The sequence below is a fragment of the Papio anubis genome, chromosome 2 (genome assembly GCF_008728515.1).
Source record: "Papio anubis isolate 15944 chromosome 2, Panubis1.0, whole genome shotgun sequence".
Taxonomy (NCBI): domain Eukaryota; kingdom Metazoa; phylum Chordata; class Mammalia; order Primates; family Cercopithecidae; genus Papio; species Papio anubis.
The window spans coordinates 20,820,761-20,846,954 of NC_044977.1; the positions used below are offsets into that span (position 1 = coordinate 20,820,761).

At 38.5% G+C, this 26,194-nt stretch overlaps 1 protein-coding gene and 1 pseudogene across 16 annotated transcripts in view; both read right to left on the reverse strand.

The window, feature by feature from the left end:
* Positions 1–26,194, reverse strand: part of ABI3BP (ABI family member 3 binding protein) — a 248,598-nt gene that overhangs the window by 154,174 nt on the left and 68,230 nt on the right. For all 16 annotated transcript variants that reach the window (XM_031662974.1, XM_021933977.2, XM_031662969.1 and 13 more), the window contains exon 3: positions 1,756–1,824. In XM_031662974.1, the coding sequence (XP_031518834.1) occupies positions 1,756–1,824 (69 nt within the window). The remainder of the gene's footprint in view (positions 1–1,755; positions 1,825–26,194) is intronic.
* On the reverse strand, positions 8,909–13,090 carry LOC103881315 (annotated as a pseudogene).

Genomic DNA, 26,194 nt, shown 5'->3' on the forward strand with positions numbered 1-26,194 from the left:
ATCCTCAAAATAAAATGAAGTTATAAAGTGCTAAGGCATTATCATTCTCTTGACGTTCCTTATATAATTTTGTATATTTGTACTATGATCATATTTCTATCAAGAAACAGTTCAATGAGTATTCATCTGAAAACAGATCCCACGGAATCACACTGATGCTTCTGGAGTTTGTGGCTCAGTATTTCTGAAGTACAGTCTTGAAATATTGAGAGTACATCTATTTTCAAGTATGTGGAAAATTGTCTGGACAACTCTCACTAACAAGTTGTAAGGAGCGATTGGAATTTCCCTTTTGCTTTGGGATGATCTGAGGCCAGGAAAAAGAATTAGTATTTTTCAAAATGCTTAACCACTCAATGCTGCTCTTAAAAGAAGTGGAAATCAGCAGAAAGAGGGGAGGGAATTGTGGCAACTGATTTCTGATTTAAGCTATTCAGTATAATTGAATAGCTGAGTGCTCTTTCTCCCATTTTATTCCTCTAGAAAAATACAGCAAACAGAAAGATCATTTTATTGTGTGGTATCCAGCGTACCATAAAAGACGAATGTGCTTTGGAAATGATTATTTGGAGATCATTCACATTAGAAAAATAAAAGCAGGCTGGGCTTGGTGGCTCACGCCTGTAATCCCAGCAGTCTGGAAGACTAAGGAGGGTGGATCATGAGGTCAGGAGATCGAGACCATCCTGGCTAACATGGTGAAATCCCATCTCTACTAAAAAATACAAAAAAATTAGCCAGGCGTGGTGGCGTGCACCTGTAGTCCCAGCTACTTGGGAGGCTGAGGCAGGAGAATGGCATGAACCTGGAAGGCGGAACTTGCAGTGAGCCGAGATCACGCCACTGCATTCAAGCCTGGGCCACAGAGCAAGACTCTGTCTCAAAAAAAAAAAAAAGACAAAAAGAAAAGAAAAAACAAAATTTTGTGATCAACTCTATACAGAGTTAGGAAGATGCAACATCAGATAGAAAAAGCATATTCACAGCTTCTTCCTTATAACAATGGTCAGCTATAGTATTTGATCTAAGAAGTTTTGGTAGTGAAATTAGATGACATAGAATTTTAATCTTTAGTTATGTACGAAGTTTCTATTTATTTATATATCTACTTTCCTGTTTCAAGTCTTCCTAGACTGGGAAACATGGGTGTTGCTATTATTTTTATTTTTATGGAAGAAATCCTTTCTGGGTTGAAATGAAGAGGTTTAGAAGGGAGAGATAAGGAGTAAATAAAACCAACGTGCTGATCTATTTAACACACATACATGAGTTACCCCTTTAAAATGTAAACAGTCTCCTTTAGAAAAGGTGAGACATAAAATTGTGCCCTTAACATCTGAAAGGCACAATACTGAGCCTGAGTTCACACACTGCAAAATAGAAACAGGCTAATAGGAGCTAACCCTAAATGAGCACTGACTACAGGCCAGGCACCATCATTAACTCATTTAATCCTCAGCGACAACCCTATGACGCAGCAGAATCCAGGAGTAGAGAGGTTCAATAACTTCTGTAACTCCCTGCAGTTTGCAAGTGGTGGCACCAGGAGAAAATCCGAAGTAGTCTCCACCACCAGGCTGTGTTACCTCTCCAAAAGGGTAACCTGTTGACCCAGGGCTGACACCTCCTCTACATTCCTAAAGCTTCTCAAGGTATTTGGTCTCCATGGGTCCAAAAGAGATGAAAAGTCATGGTTCAGAGTCAATAAAAGACCAAAAAAAAAAAAAAAAAAAAAAATCAATGCAAAGACTATACCTGAACATGACTTCTTTTGACTTGGAGGGGGAGCAGGTCGCACAACTATCAGATATTTCGGCTCTGCATCTGGAAACAATAACATTATTTGTCAGAAAAACACTTTAAGAACCAGCATTGAAGGCAGCACACCCCTACCCTGACTCAGCATTCCCTGAGTCATCCTCCATAACCGCAGCTCCAGGGGGCGAAAGGACCCAGTAATCTGAAAAGTTAACACTTCCTGAGAGGTTTATTAAGTCATTAAAATGAAAATTAAATCCAGATTTTCCAAACCAAATGGGCAAGGGTGAGGGAGAAGTCTTAAAAGAATCATGCTATACACAGATTTTAAACGCTGTTTTCATCAGTTCTTTTCTCTGCAAAGTTATTTTTAGAAAATCAGATTATGTCCATCCTGTTACACCACTCCTCAAGGAAAGCCAATCCTGATGCTCCAGAGAAGGAAAAATTCTGCTTGCACAAGACACCGTGGGCCTCACCTGTATGAGCTGAAATCACTCACTTTCAGTGGGAACAGGAATATTTATAATGCCTTTCTTAATTTCTATCCTGTTTATGTAATTGCTCAGCCTGTTTTCATAGCTAGTCATTTTTAATGAGCAATTTTTAAACAGTCGCAATTTATACGTTGGCATAATTTTCATTTTAAATATATTTCAGTGAAATGTATGTAGGTAATCTCAAGGTATTTAAGTTTTAAATAAAATTATATTAAAGCAATCAGCATATGCTACCTCAATAAGGAGCTAATAATTTATCAAATAAATTTTTAAAAATTGATGTTTGCAAAATGAATGGCTGGGTACACATATGTAAATAAACCAAATACATTTTGGGCATATGAAACAGTATTTTATAAGCAACTCTATTGGATTAATGGATTGATGAGTATTCTTTACAATGTTTCTCTGGAACTTTAAACTCTGAAACTCATTCTATAAGAAATTTCATTTGGATGCTGTAGTCAGCCAGAATTCACACGTACTTACTTAGGCAGACTTCATATCTTTGTTTTGTTTTGATCTTGGATTCAAATGTCCCCCCTCCGTGAGTTTGGAGCTGAGGCCTTCTTGCCCAAGGCTTTGCAGAGCTGACCTCTTTTCAGATGGAGACAACCTGGCAACTCAACTTCTCTTAGTAACTTGTGCCTTGTCTTTTTCAGGACACCTTACATAGCACTATTAGCTATAACCTGCTGCAGTAATTACCACCGAATAAATTAACTTAGGCAACCTGATGAACTCACCTCAGACCTTCGCCTCATTATTGTACAGTTGCCTCCTGCCCACCACAGATAAAGGAGCATTCATTCTGTTCTGTCTCGTGTGTTTGAAAGCACGTCTTGCGGCCGGGCGCGGTGGCTCAAGCCTGTAATCCCAGCACTTTGGGAGGCCGAGACGGGCGGATTACGAGGTCAGGAGATCGAGACCATCCTGGCTAACACGGTGAAACCCTGTCTCTACTAAAAAATACAAAAAACTAGCCGGGCGTGGTGGCGGGCGCCTGTAGTCCCAGCTACTCGGGAGGCTGAGGCAGGAGAATGGCGTGAACCCGGGAGGCGGAGCTTGCAGTAAGCCGAGATCCGGCCACTGCGCTCCAGCTTGGGCGACAGAGCGAGACTCCGTCTCAAAAAAAAAAAAAAGAAAGCACATCTTGCCTCGTGAGGTTCATATAAGGAATGCTGGACCCAAATCAAATAAACAAGTTTCCTAGTAGGAATACAATAACCATTTCCTGATTTCTTTGAGGTATACAGCAATAAACTACCATGTACTGAGTGCTTTCTATGTGCAGGATACTATATTGAGAACCTTATATTCATAACTTAATTACTCCCTCATGGCAATCCTACCTGGCACTACTATTATCACCTCAATTTGTAGATGAGATAACTGGGGCAGGGTTGACTTCATGGGCATGTGGCATATACAGTCACATGGAGCCCCATGCTCAGAAGGGCCCCATGCTTAGGGTCCTGCTGTCACTATCTTGACATTCTTAATACTTTCATCTTTGAACTTGTGTTTTGTAAGGGAAGTCTGATGGGACAATAGAGCGTGCATGTGAGTGGGGGAAACAGAAGCAATAAGCATGTCTGCATTTTCTTGCCTCCTCACTCATTTAAGGCATTGGAGGAATCCATTATCATATAATTCCAAAGGAACCATGATGTGTGGGAGTTCAGCAAGACTCAAAGGTAGAACAAGTATGTCACATTTACCATTCAGTAAAAAGGTAAGGAGGGGGACACCCAGAGCTGTGAGAGGCCATACTTTCCATTCGAACCAGAACTTGCTTTAGATGCAGAAAGAAGGCAATGGCACTTTAAGGTACCAATGACCAAGAAACTCTATCATATCCTTTCTTACTCATGCATCAGCCAACCACTTATGCTGCAAATGATAAAGGAGAAAAGGGAAAGAGAGGGAAACCCATAGTTTTGTTTGTTTTTTTTTTCCAACTCTTCCTCATTCAGAAATAAGTTGAAAGAAGAGTGTTGGTAGAATGTGCACATATCAAGAAGCGAAATAAACAGCTGAATTAGTTTTGTGTAGCATTTCCACTATTCTGGTAGGAACAAAATACATATGCAAAATACGCATGTATAAACTGTAAAATTTGAATTGTGCAATTTCAGTAATTTCACTTAGGAGTTAAAGGCTCTTACGTTTGCATTTAAACCTGGGATTGAACAATATAAAGATACAAAGTAAACTTCATGCTAATAATTTTACATTTTTTATTTACTAAGACATCAAATAGTAAATAAAATAAATAAATAAATAAAATCATGACAAAATGAGAAACCACAAAAAGGAAAAAGTTTTATATTTTAGTGTCTTTAACAATTTTTTCATGTTTTTGAACCAGGGGACCTGCATTTTTATTTTGTTCTTGGCCCTGCAAGTTATGTAACTATCTTAATCAAGTCTACAAAATGCTTTTTAAATAAATCTCAGGAATTCACTTTTAGAAAACAAAACCCCTAGTTTTCCTAAATTGTTCTCACTCTAGCAGAGTCTCTTAGAGTTAACCTTTTAGATTCTTTCTTGATATGGATTAATTATGCCTAATGCGTAGAGGTTTTTATAAAAAGATCTGAAACACTAGAAAAATAACATATACAGAAGCCAAAGATAGTACCATGATCCAAGACATATGGTTATATGAGCAATTTAAAAATACCTTTTGTTATGATCACAGTTAGTTTATAAGCATAGAGCACATTACAATAATTACAAATTAGACAAATGTCGTTTCACAGGTGCATGTGTTGGCTCTCACTGCTCATTAAATATTTCCAACATACACATAGTTTGGGAGTCTTTGTGTGCTACTGGGGACACAGGTGTGGAAAAATAAAACTAAAGAATAGGATTTCCCGGAGCTTGCAGTGAGCTGAGGTGCACTTCAACCCTGGGCAACAGGGTGGTTAAATCTCAAAAAAAAAAAGGGTTTCTATTTCTATTTCTTTTCTGTACAATAAAATTCTTTGTGGATTTACAGTAGCCTGGAAATAAATACATTGTAGACTGGAATTCTGCCAATATGTATTACTTCATTTAGAAAGATATATAATTAAAACGACAATTTAGGAAAAGTTGCAGAGAATGCAGTTACCTTAACAAAGTTTCCATTTCTAATGTTTAATTCTATACAATGTGGCAGACTAATTAAATCTAATTTGCTTAATATTTTGAATGCCCTATGGTGGAGGACAGGGGCAGTTTACTGCTTAAGGAAATCTACTGTTGAAATATTTTGTTAATTACCGGATTTTTCAGTAATACTCTCATAATTGCAGTTTGATAAATCCCAATTTTCACATTTTGGGTCTGCTCCCATTAGAGGACGCCTGCATTGTAAGCCTCACTGCTTCAGAATGTCATCACAGGGAAGCTTAGTTCTGCATGCAAGGTTTCTGCCATTAAAGTGTCCACAAAAGAAGCATGAAATAAACCAAGATAATCCTAAAAGAAATTAGGTAAGGGGGTCTGAGAAAGGCCCTTGCCACGTTTAACAATTTTTTCGTTAAACTAAATTTCTGGACATAAGAGCACCGACTCTGGAAACAGATTAAATCCTATGCAACTACATGCTAGTACAAGTCAAAGTACTTAACCTCTGTGTACCTCAGTTTCCTGCAAAGTAGGAAAAATCATACCTAGTTTCATAAGGTTCTTAAAGATAATTAAAGTTGTAACAAAGGCCAGGCATGGTGGCTCAGCCTGTAATCCCAGCACTTTGGGAGGCCAAGGTAGGGGGATCGCTTGAGCTTGGGAGTTTGAGACTAGCTTGGGCAACAGGGTGAAACCCCATCTTTACAAAAAATACAAAAATTATCCACACATGGTGATGGGCACCTGTAGTCCTAGCTACTCAGGAGGCTGAGGTGGGAGGACTGCTTGAGCCCATGAGGCAGAGGTTGCAGTGAGCTGAGATTGCACCACTGTGCTTCAACCTGGGTGACAGTGAGACCTTGTCTTAGAAAAACAAAAACAAAACAAAACAAAACAAAAAACACTGTAACAATGTCAAACACAAAAAGTATGAATTAAGTATTAGTAACGATGGTGATTTCTAGAAAGCAGAGTTTGTGTTCTACAAAGTCTAAGGATATATTGCAAGAGAGGAAAATGTTCAAAAAATCTTTACAGTAAGGATCATTAGGTTCCAAAATGCAAGCATTTCACAATAAACATTACAAACCAAACTCATTCATAAATATTGATGCAAAAAAACCCTAAAAATATACTGACAGGCAGAATCTGGATCCGGCAGCACATAATACAATAACAAATTATTACCACGTATAGTTTATCCCAGGAATGTAACATAAAGGGAAAAAAAGGCTGGGTGTGGTAGCTCACGCCTGTAATCCCAGCATTTGGGAGGCTGAGGCGGGAGGATCACGAGGTCAGGAGATCAAGACCACCCTGGCTAACACAGGGAAACCTCATTTTTACTAAAAACTACAAAAATTAGCAGGGCTTGGTGGTGGGTGCCTGTAGTCCCAGCTACTCGGGAGGCTGAGGCAGGAGACTGGTGTGAACCCTGGAGGCGGAGCTTGCAGTGAGCCGAGATCGTACCACTGCACTACAGCCTGGGTGACAGAGCAAAGACTCTGTCTCAAAAAAAAAAGAAAAAAAAAAAGTAACCCTATTTCCACAGGTGCTGAAAAGTCATTTGAAAAAATATAATACTAATTCTGAATAAATAAGAATTCAGTGGAATACTTTCTTATAAAATATATCTTAAAACATCTAAATCAAATGTATGATCCGATCCTCCTTTACTAAACATGCCAGACCCTTGCTGGCACCGAGAATGATACTGGGTGAAAAAAACAACAAGACTATTGATAACTGAGTTGAATTTCCCATTGTTTCTATACACCAATAACAGACAAACAGCAAGCCAAATAATGAGTGAACTCCCATTCACAATTGCTACAAAGAGAATAAAATAACTAGGAATCCAATTTATAAGGGATGTGAAGGACTTCTTCAAGAACTACAAACCACTGCTCAAGGAAATAGGAGAGGACACAAACAAATGGGAAAACATTCCATGCTCATGGATAGGAAGAATCAATATCATGAAAATGGCCATACTGCCCAAGGTAATTTATAGATTCAATGCCATCCTCATCAAACTACCACTGACTTTCTTCACAGAATTGGAAAAAACTACTTTCAATTTCATATGGAACCAAAAAAGAGCCTGCATAGTCAAGACAATCCTAAGTAAAAGTAACAAAGCTGGAGGCATCATGCTACCTGACTTCAAACTATACTACAAGGCTATAGTCACCAAAACAGCATGGTACTGGTACCAAAACAAAGATATAGACCAATGAAACACAACACAGGCCTCAGAAATAACACCATGCATCTACAACCATCTGATCTTTGACAAACCTGACAAAAACAAGGAATGGGGAAATGATTCCCTATTTAATAAATGGTGTTGGGAATACTGGCTAGCCACATGCAGAAAGCTGAAACTGAATCCCTTCCTTACACCTTATACGAAAATTAACTCAAGATGGATTAAAGACATAAATGTAAGACTTAAAACCATAAAAACCCTAGAAGAAATCCTAGGCAATACTATTCAGGACATAGGCATGGGCAAAGACTTCATGACTAAAACACCAAAAGCAATGGCAACAAAAGTCAAAATAGACAAATAGGATCTAATTAAACTAAAGAGCTTCTGCACAGCAAAAGAAACTATCATCAGAGTGAACAGGCAGCAACCTACAGAATGGGAGAAAAATTTTGTAATCTATCCATCTGACAAAGGGCTAATATCCAGAAGCTACAAAGAACTTAAACAAATTTACAAGAAAAAAAAACCCATCAAAAAGTGGGTAAAGGATATGAACAGACACTTCTCAAAAGAAGACATTTATGCAGCCAACAAACATATGAAAAAATGCTCATCACTGGTCATTAGAGAAATGCAAATCAAAACCACAATCGGATAACATCTCATGCCAGGTAGAATGGCAATCATTAAAAAGTCAGGAAACAACAGATGCCGGAGAGGATGTGGAGAAATAGGAACACTTTTACACTGTTGGTGGGAGTATAAATTAGTTCAACCATTGTGGAAGACAGTGTGGTGATTCCTCAAGGATCTAGAACTAGAAATACCATTTGACCCAGCAATTCCATTACTGGGTATATATCCAAAATAATTATAAATCATTCTACTATAAAGACACATGCACATGTATGTTTACCTCAGCACTGTTCACAATAGCAAAGACTTGGAACCAACCCAAATGCCCATCAATGATAGACTGGATAAAGAAAATGTGGCACATATATACTATGGAATACTATGCAGCCATAAAAAAAAGGTGAGTTCATGTCTTTTGCAGGGACATGGATGATGCTGGAAACCATCATTCTCAGCAATCCAACACAAGAACAGAAAACCACACACTGCATCTTCTCACTCATTAGTGGGAGTTGAACAATGAGAACACATGGACACAGGGAGGGGAACATCACATACCAGGGCCTGTTGAGAAGTCAGGGGTGGGAGGAGGGATGACAGGGATGACATTAGGAAAAATACCTAATGTAGATGATGGGTTGATGGGTGCAGCAAACCACCATGACACTTGTATACCTTAACAAACCTGCATGTTCTGCACATATACCCCAGAACTTAAAGTATAATTTTTAAAAAGTAAAAAAAAATTATCACTTTAGGAGAATTTTAATGACTTAGATAAAGTAAATTTTCATATACATTTCTTTCCACATTGTGAAAGTAAATTCTATTTCTTTTCTATTCTTGCTTTTCCATTTATTTTTCCTTTTTAAATAGAGATGGGTCTCACTTTGATGCCCAGGTTGCTCTCTAACTTCTGGCCTCAATAAATTCTCCTGCCTTGTCCTCCCTAAGTGCTGGAATTACAGGTGTGAGCCACTGTGCCCAGCCTCACTTTTCCAGTGATAAAGAATGTGTCAGTGTAAGCCTTTCCCTCAACAACTTAGTGAAATGTGAAAAAAGATTTTAAAATAAAAGCATCTGATGTTCAAAAAAGTACTTTATAAATTAAACATGCCAAGACTTAATCTGCGGATTACTGCAAACAGGGGAACATAGTAAAAACAAATGAATTCATCTGTATTAGCACAAGTAGCTCAACATAGAAAAAACAATAGAAATGTTTGGCTTTACCTATCAGTCAAATTAAAAAAAAAATCTCCTTTTAGGTTAAAAGGATCAAGATGTAGGAGACTGGATATTCACTAGATCCCTTCATTTTCTCAATCTCTTCATCTATTTCTGGGCTGTCCGTTGTGGATGGTTTTTCTTGGTAACTACTATCAGTATCTGTTTTAGATAGTTTGTCTTGTATCTCTAACTGCCATGATCTCTTGAATTTCATCTGTCATCTAAGCCTAAAGCTTTATGCTTAATCATTTGTGGTCTGCTAGCTGGACTAGCTTCAGGAATGTCAGTGTGTTCTACCGTTAAGGTCATTTTGGCTAGTACATCGAGGTGGAGGTTGTAGTTACAGCTACTTTTAGAAACATGTCTGGTTTTTAAAGACATAACACATGATTGAAGAAATTCAGAATCTGGATAAAAGGTCCGTAATGCTTGACCAGGAAAAACGTTCCCCTGAGGGTCTTTTTAGATGTTCTTCTCTCCTGCTGCCTGAATCTATGCTCATCTCCTTTTCTCAGTTTCTTGTTTTAATCTGTTTACATCCTTTACTAGTTTATTTATTGCTTGTTCACTGTCTTCCACTTTTTTGCATATAATCTTTAATTCCTCTTGTAAAGAAGCATACATTTCATTTATCTTATGTACCTCCTTTAAGGATCCATCTTCTTCAAAAAATTCAGAGCTGTGTGTTTTTACTGCTTGGCTAAAACCAGTGGACATACAGGAACCTGATACAGTTTTACAACCTAGTTGTTCAGAAATACCCAGACTGGCAACCGCTAAAGGTACCCTGTGAAAAAGTTCTTTTTGAGGTTTATATAAGGCATGTTTCAGTCAATGAGTAGAACAGTTTTCTGTTATTATACTTGGTGTTCATAGTAGAAAAACAAGTTATTGGTTTGAAAAATGCTCCTGCAAGTTTTTGTGACAGCAGCCTCTCTATAAACACCATGATCTGATCTGAATGATGATGGAATTTATACCAACCTATCACATTCTTTTTGACATTGGAGAATATTTTCTTCACTGCTTGCTCATTTACTTCACTTGAGGAATTATAAAAGCTAAAAAAAGCATGGAATATATTTCTGAATGTCAGTTGTATGAACAACTTCAACATCATCCATTTGGGAATCAGTAATGCTATTCTTGGCTTCACCTTTTACTTCCTCAAGAAGAAAACCTTCCGTGTCACAAACCGTGCTGGGGTGGTGTAAGGCAAGCTGGTCAACACACAGCCCGAGAACACCTGCTCTTACCCTCTGTGCTGCCGCCGCCTCAGGCTACACAACACCTATCTTCACAACTTCATTAATCGAAAACGGTTCTAAAATAGTTTACAGAAAAGGAAATGATCTCTTTTGTAAAAAGCACAGACAACATAAAATGTATGCATCAATGAGTCAAAGGAAGCTCTTTCCATAAGTATAAAATAAAAGCCTCAAGGGATGCAAGAGCAGTACCATTAATTAGCGACTTTATTGTTTCTTAGTTTTATGTAAAATAGTAGACTGATTTACAGTTAAAGATGCTTTAGAATTTGATGAAATAAGGTAACTATTTTTATTAGAAGCCAGTGTGGCACATCATGAGACCCTAATAAGAATAAAATCAGCCACAGAAAAAAAAACAAAAAACAAAAAACAAAACGAACAACTATGCCCATGGAAATCTCCATAACGGAAATATTGTCGATTCTTATTTGCATTTGTAAGTGTCCACATGCCACATTTAGCTATATTCAGACCTGAGCGGGTATAATCTGAATGTAAGCATCCTCTAGCTCTTGACATTTGGCCGACAGCTCCTGTACTGCATTTCACCAACACTAACCCTGAGCAATGTCTGCCTGAAAAACACCCTTGAGAAATATTGCTATCTTTTCAGCTCCAGCAGGGAGTTCCACTCACCCACTAGTCAGTTCTCAAAAAAGGGACCTCCTAAGTGTGGCTGTGGAACAGGTACACAAACAGCTCACCAGCACCCTAGGCTCTGTGGCTGTCAGCTGCCTTTGCCCCTGCTATAGATGGGTCCCCTGTGGCCTGTTAGTAGATGAAGGGGAGAAGGGAGAGGGTAACCCCACTGAAGAAGTCAGTCTAGGCAGAGGCGGGCAGGCCTGTGGGGAGTGGAATGTAAAAAGAGTAGAATGCTGTTGTCTCGTCACTTATTGAAGGCTACTTACCAGTAGTTCTAAGTGTCAGCAGGGGGACCAACTTTGCGCTCCACCCACCCCACCCATTGTCCTATTCCGGTGACAAAGAACTGAGTAATAAAACCAAATTGACACCACAACAGCAAACCGGTTTCAGTAATGGGGTATAAAAATGATTCATAACTCAACTGTAGTCCATATCCACCCTGAAGACCATTGCTGGAAAAAGATAGGCTCCAATATTGTTGATGCCATCACTCCACAGGACAGAATCAATAACGACTACAGAAAACTCACCCATCCATGACAAGTAAGTGACCCTGAAATAATTACATATGAAAAGGCCAGAACAGCAGCAACTGAAAGTCTGGACCAACTCAAGAACATCACTAATGTTCTTTCAGGAAGGAGGACGTCACTTCCGGAAAAACACTGACGGGTATTTTTCTAGAAAATTGGGGAAATCCTGCTGTCTGCTTGGGCATGTGCTAAATTGTAGCTTGGCAAAATTTCATGGTAGCTTGAAGCTCAAGTAGAATACAGAGTAGCATAAGTAATGTCAGTGTTATACCAATTTTACATTAACACAATACATACAATATAATTGACTAAATTAACATGCAGTGTTAATTTTTAATACATCACTCAGTAGATTACTAGCACATTGCCCTTAAACATAAAAAAGAATGTCTATAGAATTATGGAGCATCACAAAGTAACATAAGTCCTCCACCTTTTAGAGTATTCCTAAGCTTCTGAAGAAAGCCGTAAGAGGCTGAGGATCACTCTGGATGTGAGCCAGGCTTTCAGTTCATGCTCTGTTTATGCATGTACCTCTAAACCTGGAAACATAGTAATTGCTCAATAAACATGTTCTGAAAGAATGAATGAATCTGCTCTTCTACTCCTTTAATGCCTGGGGCTAGAATAAAGATGAATGAAGGCAGAGGTTTTGCAGGCAGAAAAGGAAAAAAATAATTAGAGGGTTGGGAAATAGCACAATCAGCACAAATATTTTTTGAAAAATGAGTAATCAAACAATTCGTCTTTAATAAGTCCTATTTGTAGGACTATTGTTTTTTTTTTCCTCAGAAAAAGTATGTTTTCATGTGGAACAAAAAACTTTTTCCTCCTTTGCCTGAAAAATCATTGGAGAGCAAATTTTAAAGCAAATCCTACACTATTCAGTAATTATTTCCATTAAACATTACAAGATCTGTTGAATAATGAACCCACACCCAGTTTGACAGAACACTCTGTTATGCCCCATGGCTTCGAGAATTCTGGCTTCTCTCACTCTTTAACATGCAGTCTACGGGACCAGGCCCCTGGCAGGCTGAGCTCATACTGAAGGTTAAGCTTCTCACAGAAGTGCAGCCAGCCGTACCACAGAGCAACGATGCAAAAATGACTAGGTACAGCAGCCACTGCTAGGATTCCAGAACGTTCACAGGCCTGTTCTGAAGGGAGCTTACGGCTCATGTTGGTGCGGATGTTGTCACAAGAGGGGTTGCTCAGAATTGTTTGGAATTAAGTAACAGCAGTGAGAAGCAGCCCCTCACTGGCCCGCTGTAGAGAGTGAGTGGAGCCTCTACATATGAAATGGGAGTGCGGCATTGACTGGAAGAGAAGATGTGGGGAAAGGGGTATGGGAGGAAGACAAGCAGGGGGAAAGAGGGCATCTCTTTCCAGTAATGTGTACTCCCAATGGCTCTGCCATACTTGGTCACCATTTACAGCTTTCTAAGGTTGTCTGAAAGAAAAAAATGCATGTACTTTTTCTAAACAGAGGGTTATTTTAAAGACAATCCATTGAGGAAGACATTATTGGAGGTTTTACTTTCATTCTGTGAGAGGTGGGGAGCCAATGCTATTAAAAGCATGCATTTCACCCAAGGCTGACTATATAATTTGCAGGGTCGGATGCAAAATCGAAAGGTAGGACCCTAAAAAGAGTGCCATTGAAGGCACAACATTCAACTTGTACTTTCTTCCACCATCTCTGTCTTGGCCCATCATGTTTCTTTGCTATTAGATATTACACTTTGCAGGTGGGTGCAGACCCTCGGCCCACTCCCTTCCCCCTCCACTTACTAGCTCCCTCCAGCAGCAGTCCCAGGATCAAGACCAAAGTGCTTTGCCCTTATCCTCCAGCCCACCCCCAAGGGGAGAAAAGTCAATCTCCGTTCCTCACAGGTCTGCCACCCCAATTCATAGACCCCCAAGGGATTGCCATTTCTGCACTGGGACATATTGTGTACCTGAAGCAGGTGAGAGGGAGGCTTGCCCCCACCAAATGCCCTACTTAATGCACAGTGGCACTGCCAGACGCTGCAAGGACTGCTACCGCCATGCCCTGCCAGATGTCATCACGGAGGTGTGCACACCCAAGTCCCTGCTGGAGGTGGAGGGCAGCTGATGTCGCTGAAACAGGGATGGGAAGTGGGAGGCAGCCAAGCAGCAGGGACACCAGGGCTGGAGGACATGACAGCAGAGAATCAAACTAGGGGAGGGGCTGGGAGGCGAAGCACAGGAACCCAGGCTCTAAGCCCTCTGCACCTGCTCTGTTGTCTGATAGGACCTCACTTACAAAATAAAATGGAAAGATAAATTAAGAATTCATGACAGTGAGAGCAGGGCATTAAACCCAGAATGCAAGGTCCTCTAAGTGCACTGGTCATCTGGCTGTGAAGCCAGCCCAGACCCCTCCACTTCCAGTGCCTGCACGCTGACCACAACGCCGAGGTTCCAGCTCATTTCATTTCCTGTGCTCCTGGGATAGAGTCGGGAGCATCTCCGTCAGCCACTGTCCCAAACTAACCCTGCTTCACTCGCATGCTCTGGCAGACTCTCTCCCCGACACCACAAATGTTTAAAAACTATTTCTCTTACCCACTTGCCACATCCGTTCCTAGTTTAGCAGACCTGTTAGGCATTACAGTTGTTGGCTTTATTGCCTGTAGTTTTTTCCTTGCCCGTGTTTTATATGTGTACCCCATGGAGAAGTTTAGTGTAGAGTGTTGTCTGTTAACTGGTTTAAGCCCTGGCAGGGGCTTGATTTTGAAGTAGAGACTGTACATTCCCACACACGCATTTCCAGTGAATTCACCACTTTGTTCACGTTATCGCCACAGGAAGTGCGTTTTTTGGATATTTTTATCAGGACTTTGGATATTTTTCTTTCAATTTATAAAGCCAGGTCACATTAGCTCTCAGATAGTATCCAAAGTCAAAGCCTTCAAATTAGCAAAGGTTTTTCTTTCTTTTTAGATGTTCTTGTCAGCTTTTCCACGTAGGAGTGGGGAGTCAGGAATAATTTATACAAGATGAGTTTTTAACATTGAGTTCAAAATTACCAGAACACTTAGAGACCACGGAGAAAAGCACTTTGGTGTGGTGTTCAGATATACAGGCTCAGGAGTCAGCCTGTTACTTGTAGATTTCTTAACCTCTTGGGGACTCACTGTCTTCAGTGGGACAAAGAGAATGCTAATAGTACCTGCTTCATGGGGTTGCTGTAAGGATTTAATAACCCATTTCCATAAAGCCTTTAGCCCAGCACATTGTAAGTGCTCAAAAATATTAAATCATCAGGTAACAGGTTGATAAGAACTGCCACTCCAGCATTTGACCATCTGTGTGCCCAGCCTGGAGAAGAGAACACAGCAGTGGCAAACCTGTGGCAAATGCTCCAACCCTTCATTTTGTCTCTCTCTTCTTGATGCAGAGCATCCCCAGTGGCAGAGAAAAGGCTGGCTATTACCTCGGGATCAGATTGTGAAGATTGTGAAATATCTGGGGACCATGCTAAGACTTCTAGGCTTTCTCCCATATGTAGATTGCCTATAGATTTTTCAACTAAACTCGGGTACTATTGAAAGAAAGGGAGCACAATTAATTATATCAGAACAGCAGGTGTCAACCATAACTATGCCAGATAAAAAAGGGTATATAGTTACTTTACTAATAGAGTAGAGTCAACCCTTTACCCCAGTTGAATAATTTTTTTCTCCTGGATATTTTTACTATAGGCAACTAGGGACTTGTTATTTGGGCAAGGAGCCTTCCCTAGCAAACGCTGGGGAGCCAGCTATTACAGCTGTGAATATATTCACCCTGAGTGTGGAGCCCATCAGGGAAGGCGAGACTCCGCTCTGGTCCTCAGGAGCTTACTATTTTGCTGGTGAGACACGACACAGAAGAAACACACACATGACAAAAACAATTGGAGAACAATACAGAAGAGTGTAACCTAATGCTGGCCTTCATGGCATAGCACTTGGTATGACCCACAGGTGTCAGAGAGCACTGAATGTCCATGGAATGGAAAATATTTAAAGGAAAATAATATGTGGATAATCAGGAAAGTTGATGTGACCACATTCCTTGGTTTTGAAATGTAAAAGAAAATGCTAGAGTTTAAATGCTATCTTATACATCTATTCCAGATAACCCTTTAATATCCTTTTACTGGCAGCTGTCTTTCCACTTAAGACCCCTTCTCCATAGCAAGACTTTTGCAATGAATCTGGGACCATATGTCTTTTTGGCGCATGACAAAAAAGGCCATTCGCCATTCAGGGACACTCTTTTGGATATAATTGAGAATGACTTTTTAAATTTAGATTTTGATCTCAGTGCATTGTGTAATACATTTGAAAAAATTGTGCTTTATATTAAAATACTATGAATTTTTGTATTGTGTTTCCAGAAAAGATAGACTTGGCAACAGTTTATCATTTGATGAAGTCAAGCAGACCATGAAAACATTGTACTTGAATCCAGTAGAAAAGAACAGGACTTTGAAAGATGTTTTCCTTACCAAAACAGGATGAAATGGTCATCTCTTATCATACAATGGCTTTCTGGTATAAACTGATGAATTGTTTAAGAAATGGTATACTTTTATTAAGAAATTGATACCTATTAGGCTAATTTCTTTAAAAATTCCTTTGAAGCTTAAGTTCTGGTAAATTTTGTGCCTTGGAGGAAAAAAAAAAAAATCAAATGATTCTGGGATTCCTTTTTTTAATGATAAATTTGGACTCATCTTGAAGATTTAAAGCCAAATACTTCCCAAGTGGTAAATCTATTTCCAAAGAAATAACTAAGAATTAGATGACATTTTGAAAATAATTTTAAAAGAGAAAAATCTATCTTTTTTTTTTTTTTTTTTTTGAGACGGAGTCTGGCTCTGTCGCCCGGGCTGGAGTGCAGTGGCCGGATCTCAGCTCACTGCAAGCTCTGCCTTCCGGGTTTGCGCCATTCTCCTGCCTCAGCCTCCCGAGTAGCTGGGACTACAGGCGCCCGCCGCCTCGCCCGGCTAGTTTTTTTTTGTATTTTTTAGTAGAGACGGGGTTTCACCGTGTTCGCCAGGATGGTCTCGATCTCCTGACCTCGTGATCCGCCCGTCTCGGCCTCCCAAAGTGCTGGGATTACAGGCTTGAGCCACCGCGCCCGGCGAAAAATCTATCTTAAATGGTACCCACAACTGTTTCAGACTTTTTGGGTCTTTCCTTTTCCTCTTTCCCATTTATTAATCCACCCATCCATTCATTTATTGTGTTTCTGAAATCAATGACAACATTGAGGGTAAAAAGAAATCTAAGGTTCCTAGGGTCCTCAGCTCCTGGGAGTTTTCTACTTGGGTGGTGAAGAGGCAGACAAGACACACAAAAATAAAAACAAATTTCAATTGATTAACCTGAAGAATGATACAAGCAAATGCTAAGTCTCCAGGATATTCATGCAGAGGGACTGAAATGTCTATCCTGGCCAGAAATGGCCTTGTGTACAGTACATAAAATAGGACTTGATGGATGGGCAGCACATAATAAGCAGAGATGGTGGCGGTGGAGGAAGGGGAGGAGAGAACAAGTTTTGAGGATGAAATGAGTGCCTTACATATTTTATTTAAACCTTAACGAGGAGGTAGCCATAATACATCTTCCCACCCACTTTTTAACCATTTTATATAGGACATTATAGAAGCAACACATCAGGAACTTATGACCTTTGTCGTGTAGAACAGATAAAGTTCCCTAAGTTCTGAGAGGCAGTAGAACACAGTGGTTCAGAGCTCAGACTTCCTAGCTTGAAACCCTGTACCTGCCATATAGCAGCTGAGTAGGCTTAGGAAGTTTAAAACTCTTGGAGCTTCAACCTCCTTCTGGGTAAAAGAGAACTAATAATACTCCCTCTCCCTGCATAACTGCCATCTTGCATCGGTATCAGGAGTCTGATATCCACTCATGGCAGCTGTCTTGCTCCCTGCCTTCGAAGCCTCTTGCCATCTAAGGACTCCGCCAGCAAGAGAGGGCTCAGCTGGCTTCAATGATGGCACTACATCATTTCCTTCTATTGGTTTATCCTGCTTCTTTTTTCATAAGTTTTTTTTTTAAGCTTCTTTATATTCCCTGTATAGTTCCTTCAGTTATTTTCAACCCCTATTTCTGTTTTTTCTTCAATGAATGCATAACCACTTGTGATAGTTATCTTTCACTGTAATAAACAGTATCAATCTCTATTATTTTATATTTCATTCCACTTTCATAAAAATAGAGCAATCTTAAACATTTTTATGATAGAGAAGTAGAAGGGAACAACTGAAATTCTAAGGGTTGACATGATAAAAGAGGAAAAATTGTGCATTTCCTCTTGCCATCTATACAAATATAAAAATTAAGGGTTAACCTTGTAAATGGTACTAATAATCTACAGAAATATAAATTGAATTACAATTTATAAGCATACAATTTATACTGATTCATATCTGATCAATCGTAAACTTTACTTTTAAATTTTTGAAAATGTTTCGCTGTGAAACAAAGAAAGTGAGAAACTTCAAAATAAGAAACTGATGGTTGAATTTTAGCCCAAATGCACTGAGACAGAATTGCCATCAGTTAAGTAAATTAAAGGGTCATGCACTTATTTTTATTTGTTTAATAGGACAGGCCAAAATTCTTACTAAAAATTGCTTTATTTGAATAAGAGATTGAAAAAGTGAGATCTAGAAATGACAGACTTTTTCAGGTATATATTTTTGGGGGAGTCACCATATTTTTCTTTGGGGGCAACAGCTAAGGAATTGTAAGAGGCACCTGACGACTCTCTTCACCAAAGGCACAAAACAGTCAGCTTTGACACGGCATACCCTCGATAATTAAGAGATAATAATGACTTTGGGAGAGAGCTGTGTGTGTGCGCACCAGCTACTGTGTCATCATCTTAGATTTTGCTTATTTTGTTTTTTAATCCTGTTTCGAGCGTTGACCCTGATGAGAAAACATACTCGGGCATGATAGATGAGCAAGGCTACCTTTCAGTGACTAACAGCTCTGCTAAAACAATCTACCTCTGCAGTTTTACCAACACTATCTCCCACCCCCAAATATAAAACAAAACCACAAAACTGCCACTTAGACCAAGCTTTTTCAACCTAGGCACTAACCTCTTAGAGCTGGCCAGAACTTTAGTGGAGAGTTAACCCAATAATTATTAGCCACTGAGACAAACAAAGCTCAGAAGTGTTAGGTAAATTATCCAAGGCCACTCTGCTTGTTATAACAGCAACTGACAAAATTTACAAAACATGCTTACTCTGTGCTAGAGTCTATATTAGCTTCTTTTAAAAAAAATTTAGTTATTTTTTTGAGATGGAGTCTTGCTCTGACTCCCAGGCTGGAGTGCAGTGGCGTGATCTTGGCTCACTGCAACCTCCGCCTCCTGGGTTCAAGCAATTTTCTGCCTCAGCCTCCTGAGTAGTTGGGATTACGGGAACCCGCTACCACGCCCGGCTAATTTTTGTATTTTTAGTAGAGACAGGGTTTCACCATCTTGGCCAGGCTGGTCTTGAACTCCTGACCTAACGATCCACCCGCCTCGGCATCTCAAAGTGCTGGGATTACAGGCATGAGCCACCACACCCGGTCTACATTAGCTCTGTTATATGATTCAGCCATAGTCTTTACAATGCTTCTGAAAGATTATTCTCTATTTTATAAATGAGAAAAGTAAAATTCAGATAATTTAAACTACTTACCCACAACTATTCCACAATGAGTTGTGTTGAATTTGAACCCAGGTCTGTCGGACTCAAAAGTAAGTAGGTATTCTTTCCCCACATCATGCTGCCTCTCAGGTGAGGGCTGATCTTTCCTAGAACACAGACTGTAGCATCCTTGTCCGGGACTTTTTTCAGCTTAGAGCATTTCCAGTGCATTGGCACTGTAACCTTTTCCTCACTAGAGCTGGCATCACTTGGGAAGAGTTATAGGCAAGATAGTGACTCAGAGGCCCGTGCTGAGTGTGAGAAATGCGCTCCCTTAGGGAAATGAGTGTGAGGGTTAGCAGCTGTGAGAACACGAGAATTAAAACATTTGCACCCCATTAGTCCCTTTGGAGTCCTAACACCTGGTTGGAAGACAAAATCTTCAATCAGAATTTGCCATTGTGAACATACATTTTTAAACTTAAGCCTTTTCTGCAGGAAGGATACTAAAATAATTCTTCAACGTGCACCACATGACTGATGGCTGATGTCAACAGATCATCATTAAGTATGAGTCTTTAAAGGTCAACCCTGAGAAAGTTCTCAGCTAATGAGACATTAGCAAAATTACTAGCAGCTGACCATAAAAGAAAGCAGCAAAAACTTAAAATGTTAACCAGGAGTGAGAACATTCATGATGTGAGTGAATAAAAAGACATAGGAACTTAGAGGATCTGTGAAATGTGAATCATGTTTTATCACGTCATTGCAGGGCTCTGGAGCCCATTAATATTTATTAATAGCCACCTGGGAAAATAGTATTTTTCCTACTGCCCCTCTAATCTAGTATAATCTTAGATAAATTGTGACAGAAATTTCATATGAATGTTAATTGCCAAAATGGCAAAAGGAGGGTTTTGTTTTCTTTTGCATGTAAAACCAGTGACTTGAAAACATCTCTGTCAATACTTAATAGAAAGATAATAGATATTTAAAAATAAATGTAAAAATGGTTATAAATGATTACTTAGTGGACATGCTAGTCCTCAGGTCACTAAATGTTAGCTTGAATATTTCTGAATAATCAACAGCTTCTCAATTCAATGGTAAAATGAAAAATGATGGTAAACATATCATTAAACAAATGAAATGTGTCAGACAAGGCTGTACTTAATATTTGCTTTGAAACTGAGGGTAATTCACTGTGTTTGGGTGTAGTTCCATGCAACTGAAAAACATACCACTACCTTATTACTAAAGAAAGTAAGAGCAGCAGCTGTAAGTGATGCTTTTTTTTTCCCCCCATGAAGAAATAGATTCTTTGCTCTTGTGTAGCACTTTGCACTCAAGGGACTTCAATTCATCACTTTACAGTTACAAATACACTAAACCGCCACAGCATGTGTGTGAAAAATACACCTATTACAGATGAGCAGAGTTGAGATTTATCACACAGTAAACTGATACCAGAAAGGGAAATGAATAGAGATGCAAATTTTAAACATACAGCTTGTGGCAGACAGGATAATGCTCCAACAAAGCTTGCTTATATCCTAATCCCCAGAACCTGTGAAGATGTTAGGTTGCGAGACAAGGGAGAATTGAGGTTGCAGATGGAATTACAATTGCTAATCAGCTGATTTTAAAATAGGGAAAGTATCCTGGATCATCCAGATGATCTTACTACAATCACAAGGGCCCTTAAAAGTAGAAGAGAAGGCTGGGTGTGGTGGCTCACACCTGTAATCCCAGCACTTTGGGAGGCCGAGGTGGGTGGGATCACGAGGTCAGGAGATTGAGACCATCCTGGCTAACATGTGAAACCCCGTCTCTACTAAAAATACAACAAAATTAGCTGGGCGAGGTGGCAGGTGCCTGTAGTCCTAGCTACTCCGAGGCTGAGGCAGGAGAACGGCGTGAACCCGGGAGGCAGAGCTTGCAGTGAGCCGAGATCACGCCACTGCACTCCAGCCTGGGTGACAAAGCGAGACTCTGTCTCAAAACAAAACAAAACAAAACAAAACAAAACAAAACAAAACAAAACAAAAAAAGTACAAGAGGAAAGCAGGAAAGGAGGCCAGGGTAATGTGATGGTGATGGTGATGGTGATGGAGATGGTGATGGTGATGTGATTGTGATGTGATGATGTGATGTGATGATGTGATGTGATTGTGATGTGATTGTGATGTGATGATGTGATGATGTGATATGTGATTGTGACAATGTGATGTGATTGTGATGTGATGATGTGATGTGATTGTAATGTAATGGAAATTATGTGTGTAATTATCATATTGTAATGCAATGTGTCTTGCCAATAATGTAATGTAATGTAATTGCGTGCAATGCCTGTAACCAGTGTAATGTAATGTAATTATGACAATGTAATGTCTGTGTAATGTAATTGTAATGTAATGTAATTGCCAATGAATAATGTGTAATGTGTAATGCCAATTATGATAATGTAATGTAGTATAATGTAATCTCTTATTAATCTGTGCAATGTAGTATGTCTTATTATGTCTTAATAATGTAATTGTAATGTAATGTCTGTCTGTAACTTCTGTATAGTGTAATGTGCAATGTATTAGCAATGCTGTGGCCATGATGCAATGCTGTCTGTGAAAATGTAATGTAACTAATGTAGTATAATGTAATGCATTGCCAATGTAATGTAATTGTAATGCAATGCTTAATTGTCTTGACCAATGTGATGTGATGATTGTGATGTGATTGTGATGAGATGATGTGATGTGATTGTGATGTGATGTGATTGTGATGTGATGATGTGAGTGCGATGTGATGTGATGATGTGACGTGACTGTGATGTGATTGTGATGTGATGTGATTGTGATGTGATGTGATGTGATTGTGATGTGATGTGATGTGATTGTGATGCGATGTGATTGTGATGTGATGACGATGTGATGTGATGATGTGATGGGGTTGTGATGAGATGATGTGATGTGTTGATCCGATGTGATGTGTGTGATGTGATGATGTGATTGTGATGTGATGTGATGATGTGATGTGATTGTGTGGGTGTGATGTGATTGTGATGTGATGTGATGTGATTGTGATGTGATGTGATGATGTGACTGTGATGTGATTGTGATGTGATGTGATTGTGATGTGATGTGACTGTGATGTGATGATGATGTGATGTAATGTAATTGCCAATGTAATTAGATATGACAAATATAATGTAATTGCCAATGTATTATGATGCCAATGAATAATGTAATGTAATAATGTAATGTGTTGCCAATATATTGTAATGTCTGTCATAGTGTAATGCCAAATGTAATGTAATGTAATTATGTTAATGTAATGTAATGTAATGTAATGCAATATTGTAATGTAATAATGTAATATATGTCCAATGCATGCCAATTGTAATGTAATAATGTAATTATGAAAATGCTATTAAGCCAATGTAATGTAACTGTAATGTAATTAATGTAATGTAATTATATAAATGTAAATATTGTCCTGTGCTTAATGTAATTATAATGCCAATGTAATAATGCAAATATAGTGTAACATAATGTAGTATGATATAATAATGTAATCCATTGTCTTAATTAGCATGCTAATAATGTAATGCTGATAATGTAATGACATGACCGCGGTGAATGGCGATGCGGTGAGGATATTGATGATGTGATTGTGATGTGATGTGATGATGTGATGTGACTGAGATGTGATTGTGATGTGATGATGTGATGTGATTGTGATGTGTGATGTGGTATTTCGTGCTTGATTGGATGTGATGGTGTGCGTTATTGATGGTGGCGATGAGATGATGGCGATATGATGATGTGATTGTGATGTGATGCGATATGATTGTGATTGATGTGATGTGACGATGTGATGTAATGTGATGTGATGATGTGATTGTGATGTGATGTGATTGTAATGTGATGATGTATGATGTTGTGATGTGATGTGATGTGATGATGTGATGTGATGTTGTGATGTGATGTGATGTGATTGTGATGTGATATGATGATGTGATGATGTGATGATGTGATGTGATATGATGTGATGATGTGATGTGATTGTGATGTGATGTGATGAGTGATGTGATTGTGATGTGATGGGATGTGATTGTGATATGATTGTGATGTGATGTGATGTGACCCACTGTTGTTGACTTTGAGGTGGAAGAGAAATGCAGTAGCCTCTAAAAGCTGGAAAAGACATAAAACCAGATTCTCCCCTGAGAGCCTCCGGAAAGGAATGCAGCTCTGCCCACACCTTGATTTTAGCTCAGTGAGACCCATGTTGGATTTCTGACCTACAACTGCAAGATAATAAATCTATAATGCTTGGAACCACCAAATTTGTAGTAATTTGTTTTAGCAGCAGCAGGAAACTAATGTATGGCTGCTTAATCAATTAGGAGCAATTAATGCAAACACAGTCACGGAAGACTATAAATAACCAATTTAAACAACCAAAAAATAACATTTAACTTGGAATAAAAGTTCATTTTTGAAGTAATAAAAGCAGAAGCACACAAATTTCTTGGCTTAAAGAAATATGGAAAAGGAAATATGTACGAGGAATGTTTTTTCATTTCCACTAGAATACTAGAAAAGGAATTAATAAAAAGAACATATTGATCTACAATATGAGGTAAGAGTTTTAAAAATAATAATTGGAGTAGCCTTCGAGGAGTTGTGGAATCTTTGTCCCTAGGTTCTTTGAGATGCACAGTGACCTAACTATTTTATCTGCCCTAAATGACTTCAATTGCTACTTTCCTGATGACAGGATTAAATTAAACAATCTAATTGTTTAGATTAAACAATCTCTCATGTCCTCTTCCAGCCTAAATATTCTACACAGACTGAAGTCTATTCAATTCTGTGGCACAAATATTTAGTGCTTATCTACTTAATGTAAATTATTTTGATAAGAATAACCAAAGAATAAGACATAAACTTGACTTTAAGAAGTTTTCAGTATTATAGTTCACCAAAGGAAATAATCAAGCATATTTCAGCTAGACTGAAAGAATCATAAGGTATAGATAAGTGATATATAGATAAAAACCCATTAAATATGTAAAAATCAATGCATTCTTATTGGCCCTAAAAAAACCCAACCAACAAACACTGTCACTGGTCATCCTTGGAAATAATCAGAGCATCAACTTATAACAATGAAAATTTATCCTGCCTTTCTTATTGAAAGTAATGACAAAAACTGCAATAACTTTTGCACCAACCTAATAAAACCAATATATATGGAAAATCAAAAAGCAGATAAGAGAAATTTCTTCTTTATCATTGGCTAAAATAGGGAGAAAGAATAATAGAATGAGAAAATTCCTATTTATAACTCCTGAATAAAATAATAGATCTGGGCAATCAAAAGATGCTAAACCATTAGGTGAAAATTTGATGGAGAATTTTATTGTGAGAGACCAGGCTGAGACCACCTAAACACATCAGTCTTAGGATCACTAAATGGGACAGGCAGCCATTATGCACCTCTTTTTGTGAATCATTAGGAAATACATAGTACCACCTACAAAGTATTACATTTCCTCCTTCCCCCAAATTCAAATCTAATACAGCCTCTAGATCTAATTACATCTTCATAGGAAATACAGGGGATAGGAGGAGCCAGCTCAAAAAATACAGAATGGAAGCAACCAGTTCCATATTCTATCATATAGAATATGGACATTCTCTGTGATAAATGACCCAACTTCTCTAGAAATCAATGACATTTAAAAAGAGAAGGTAGAGAGGATTGTTACAGAATAAAAGACACTTAAGAGACATAATCAAATATATCATAGACCTGTTTGGATCCTGAGTCACACAAATCAACCCTAAAAAGACATTTTTAAGATCACCAGAGAAATTCAAATATGGACTGGGTATAAAATGGTATTATGGAATTATTGTTAAAATGTGATAAAGGCATAGTGTTATTAAAAATATGTTTCATCTGTTAGAGATGCATACTGAAACATTTTTAGATAAAGAAATGTGATACCTACTTATGCTTTAAATACCCAAGCAATGAATACAGTATGTATTAAAGAATACACAGAACAAGATTAGCAAAACAGTGATATATATTCAAGCTGCATGCTGAGATATAAAGGTTCATTTTAATACTCTTTCCTTGGTTGTCTGAAATTTCCCATAATAAAAAACTTTAAAGAATGAACATACTATAAATAAATAAAAGTCTCCCTAGTCCATTTAATCAACTTTCATTATTGAAACAGTGAAAGGTTAAAATATTTGTGCAATAAGTTTTCTTTAGTTTTCTCAACGTATTTTTTATCAGTAGTAATTTGACTTCTATTACTTTAAGATTGAACATTTTTCACCTTATATGGAAAAAGAGCTTACAACTGACCAAAATTTCATTTTATATAACAAAAACATCTATCATAAATAAAATATTACTCCCAATGCTCAATGAAAACAGGGGGTAATATGTCATCTGTTTCTATTTGCGTGGGGGCAAACACACAGCTTCCGGTCACTTTTTATAGTAAAGAGTGAATAGAGTGGAGACTTCTTTATGGTTTTTGTGGTCTAGGTTAGTGTTACATTTGTCAG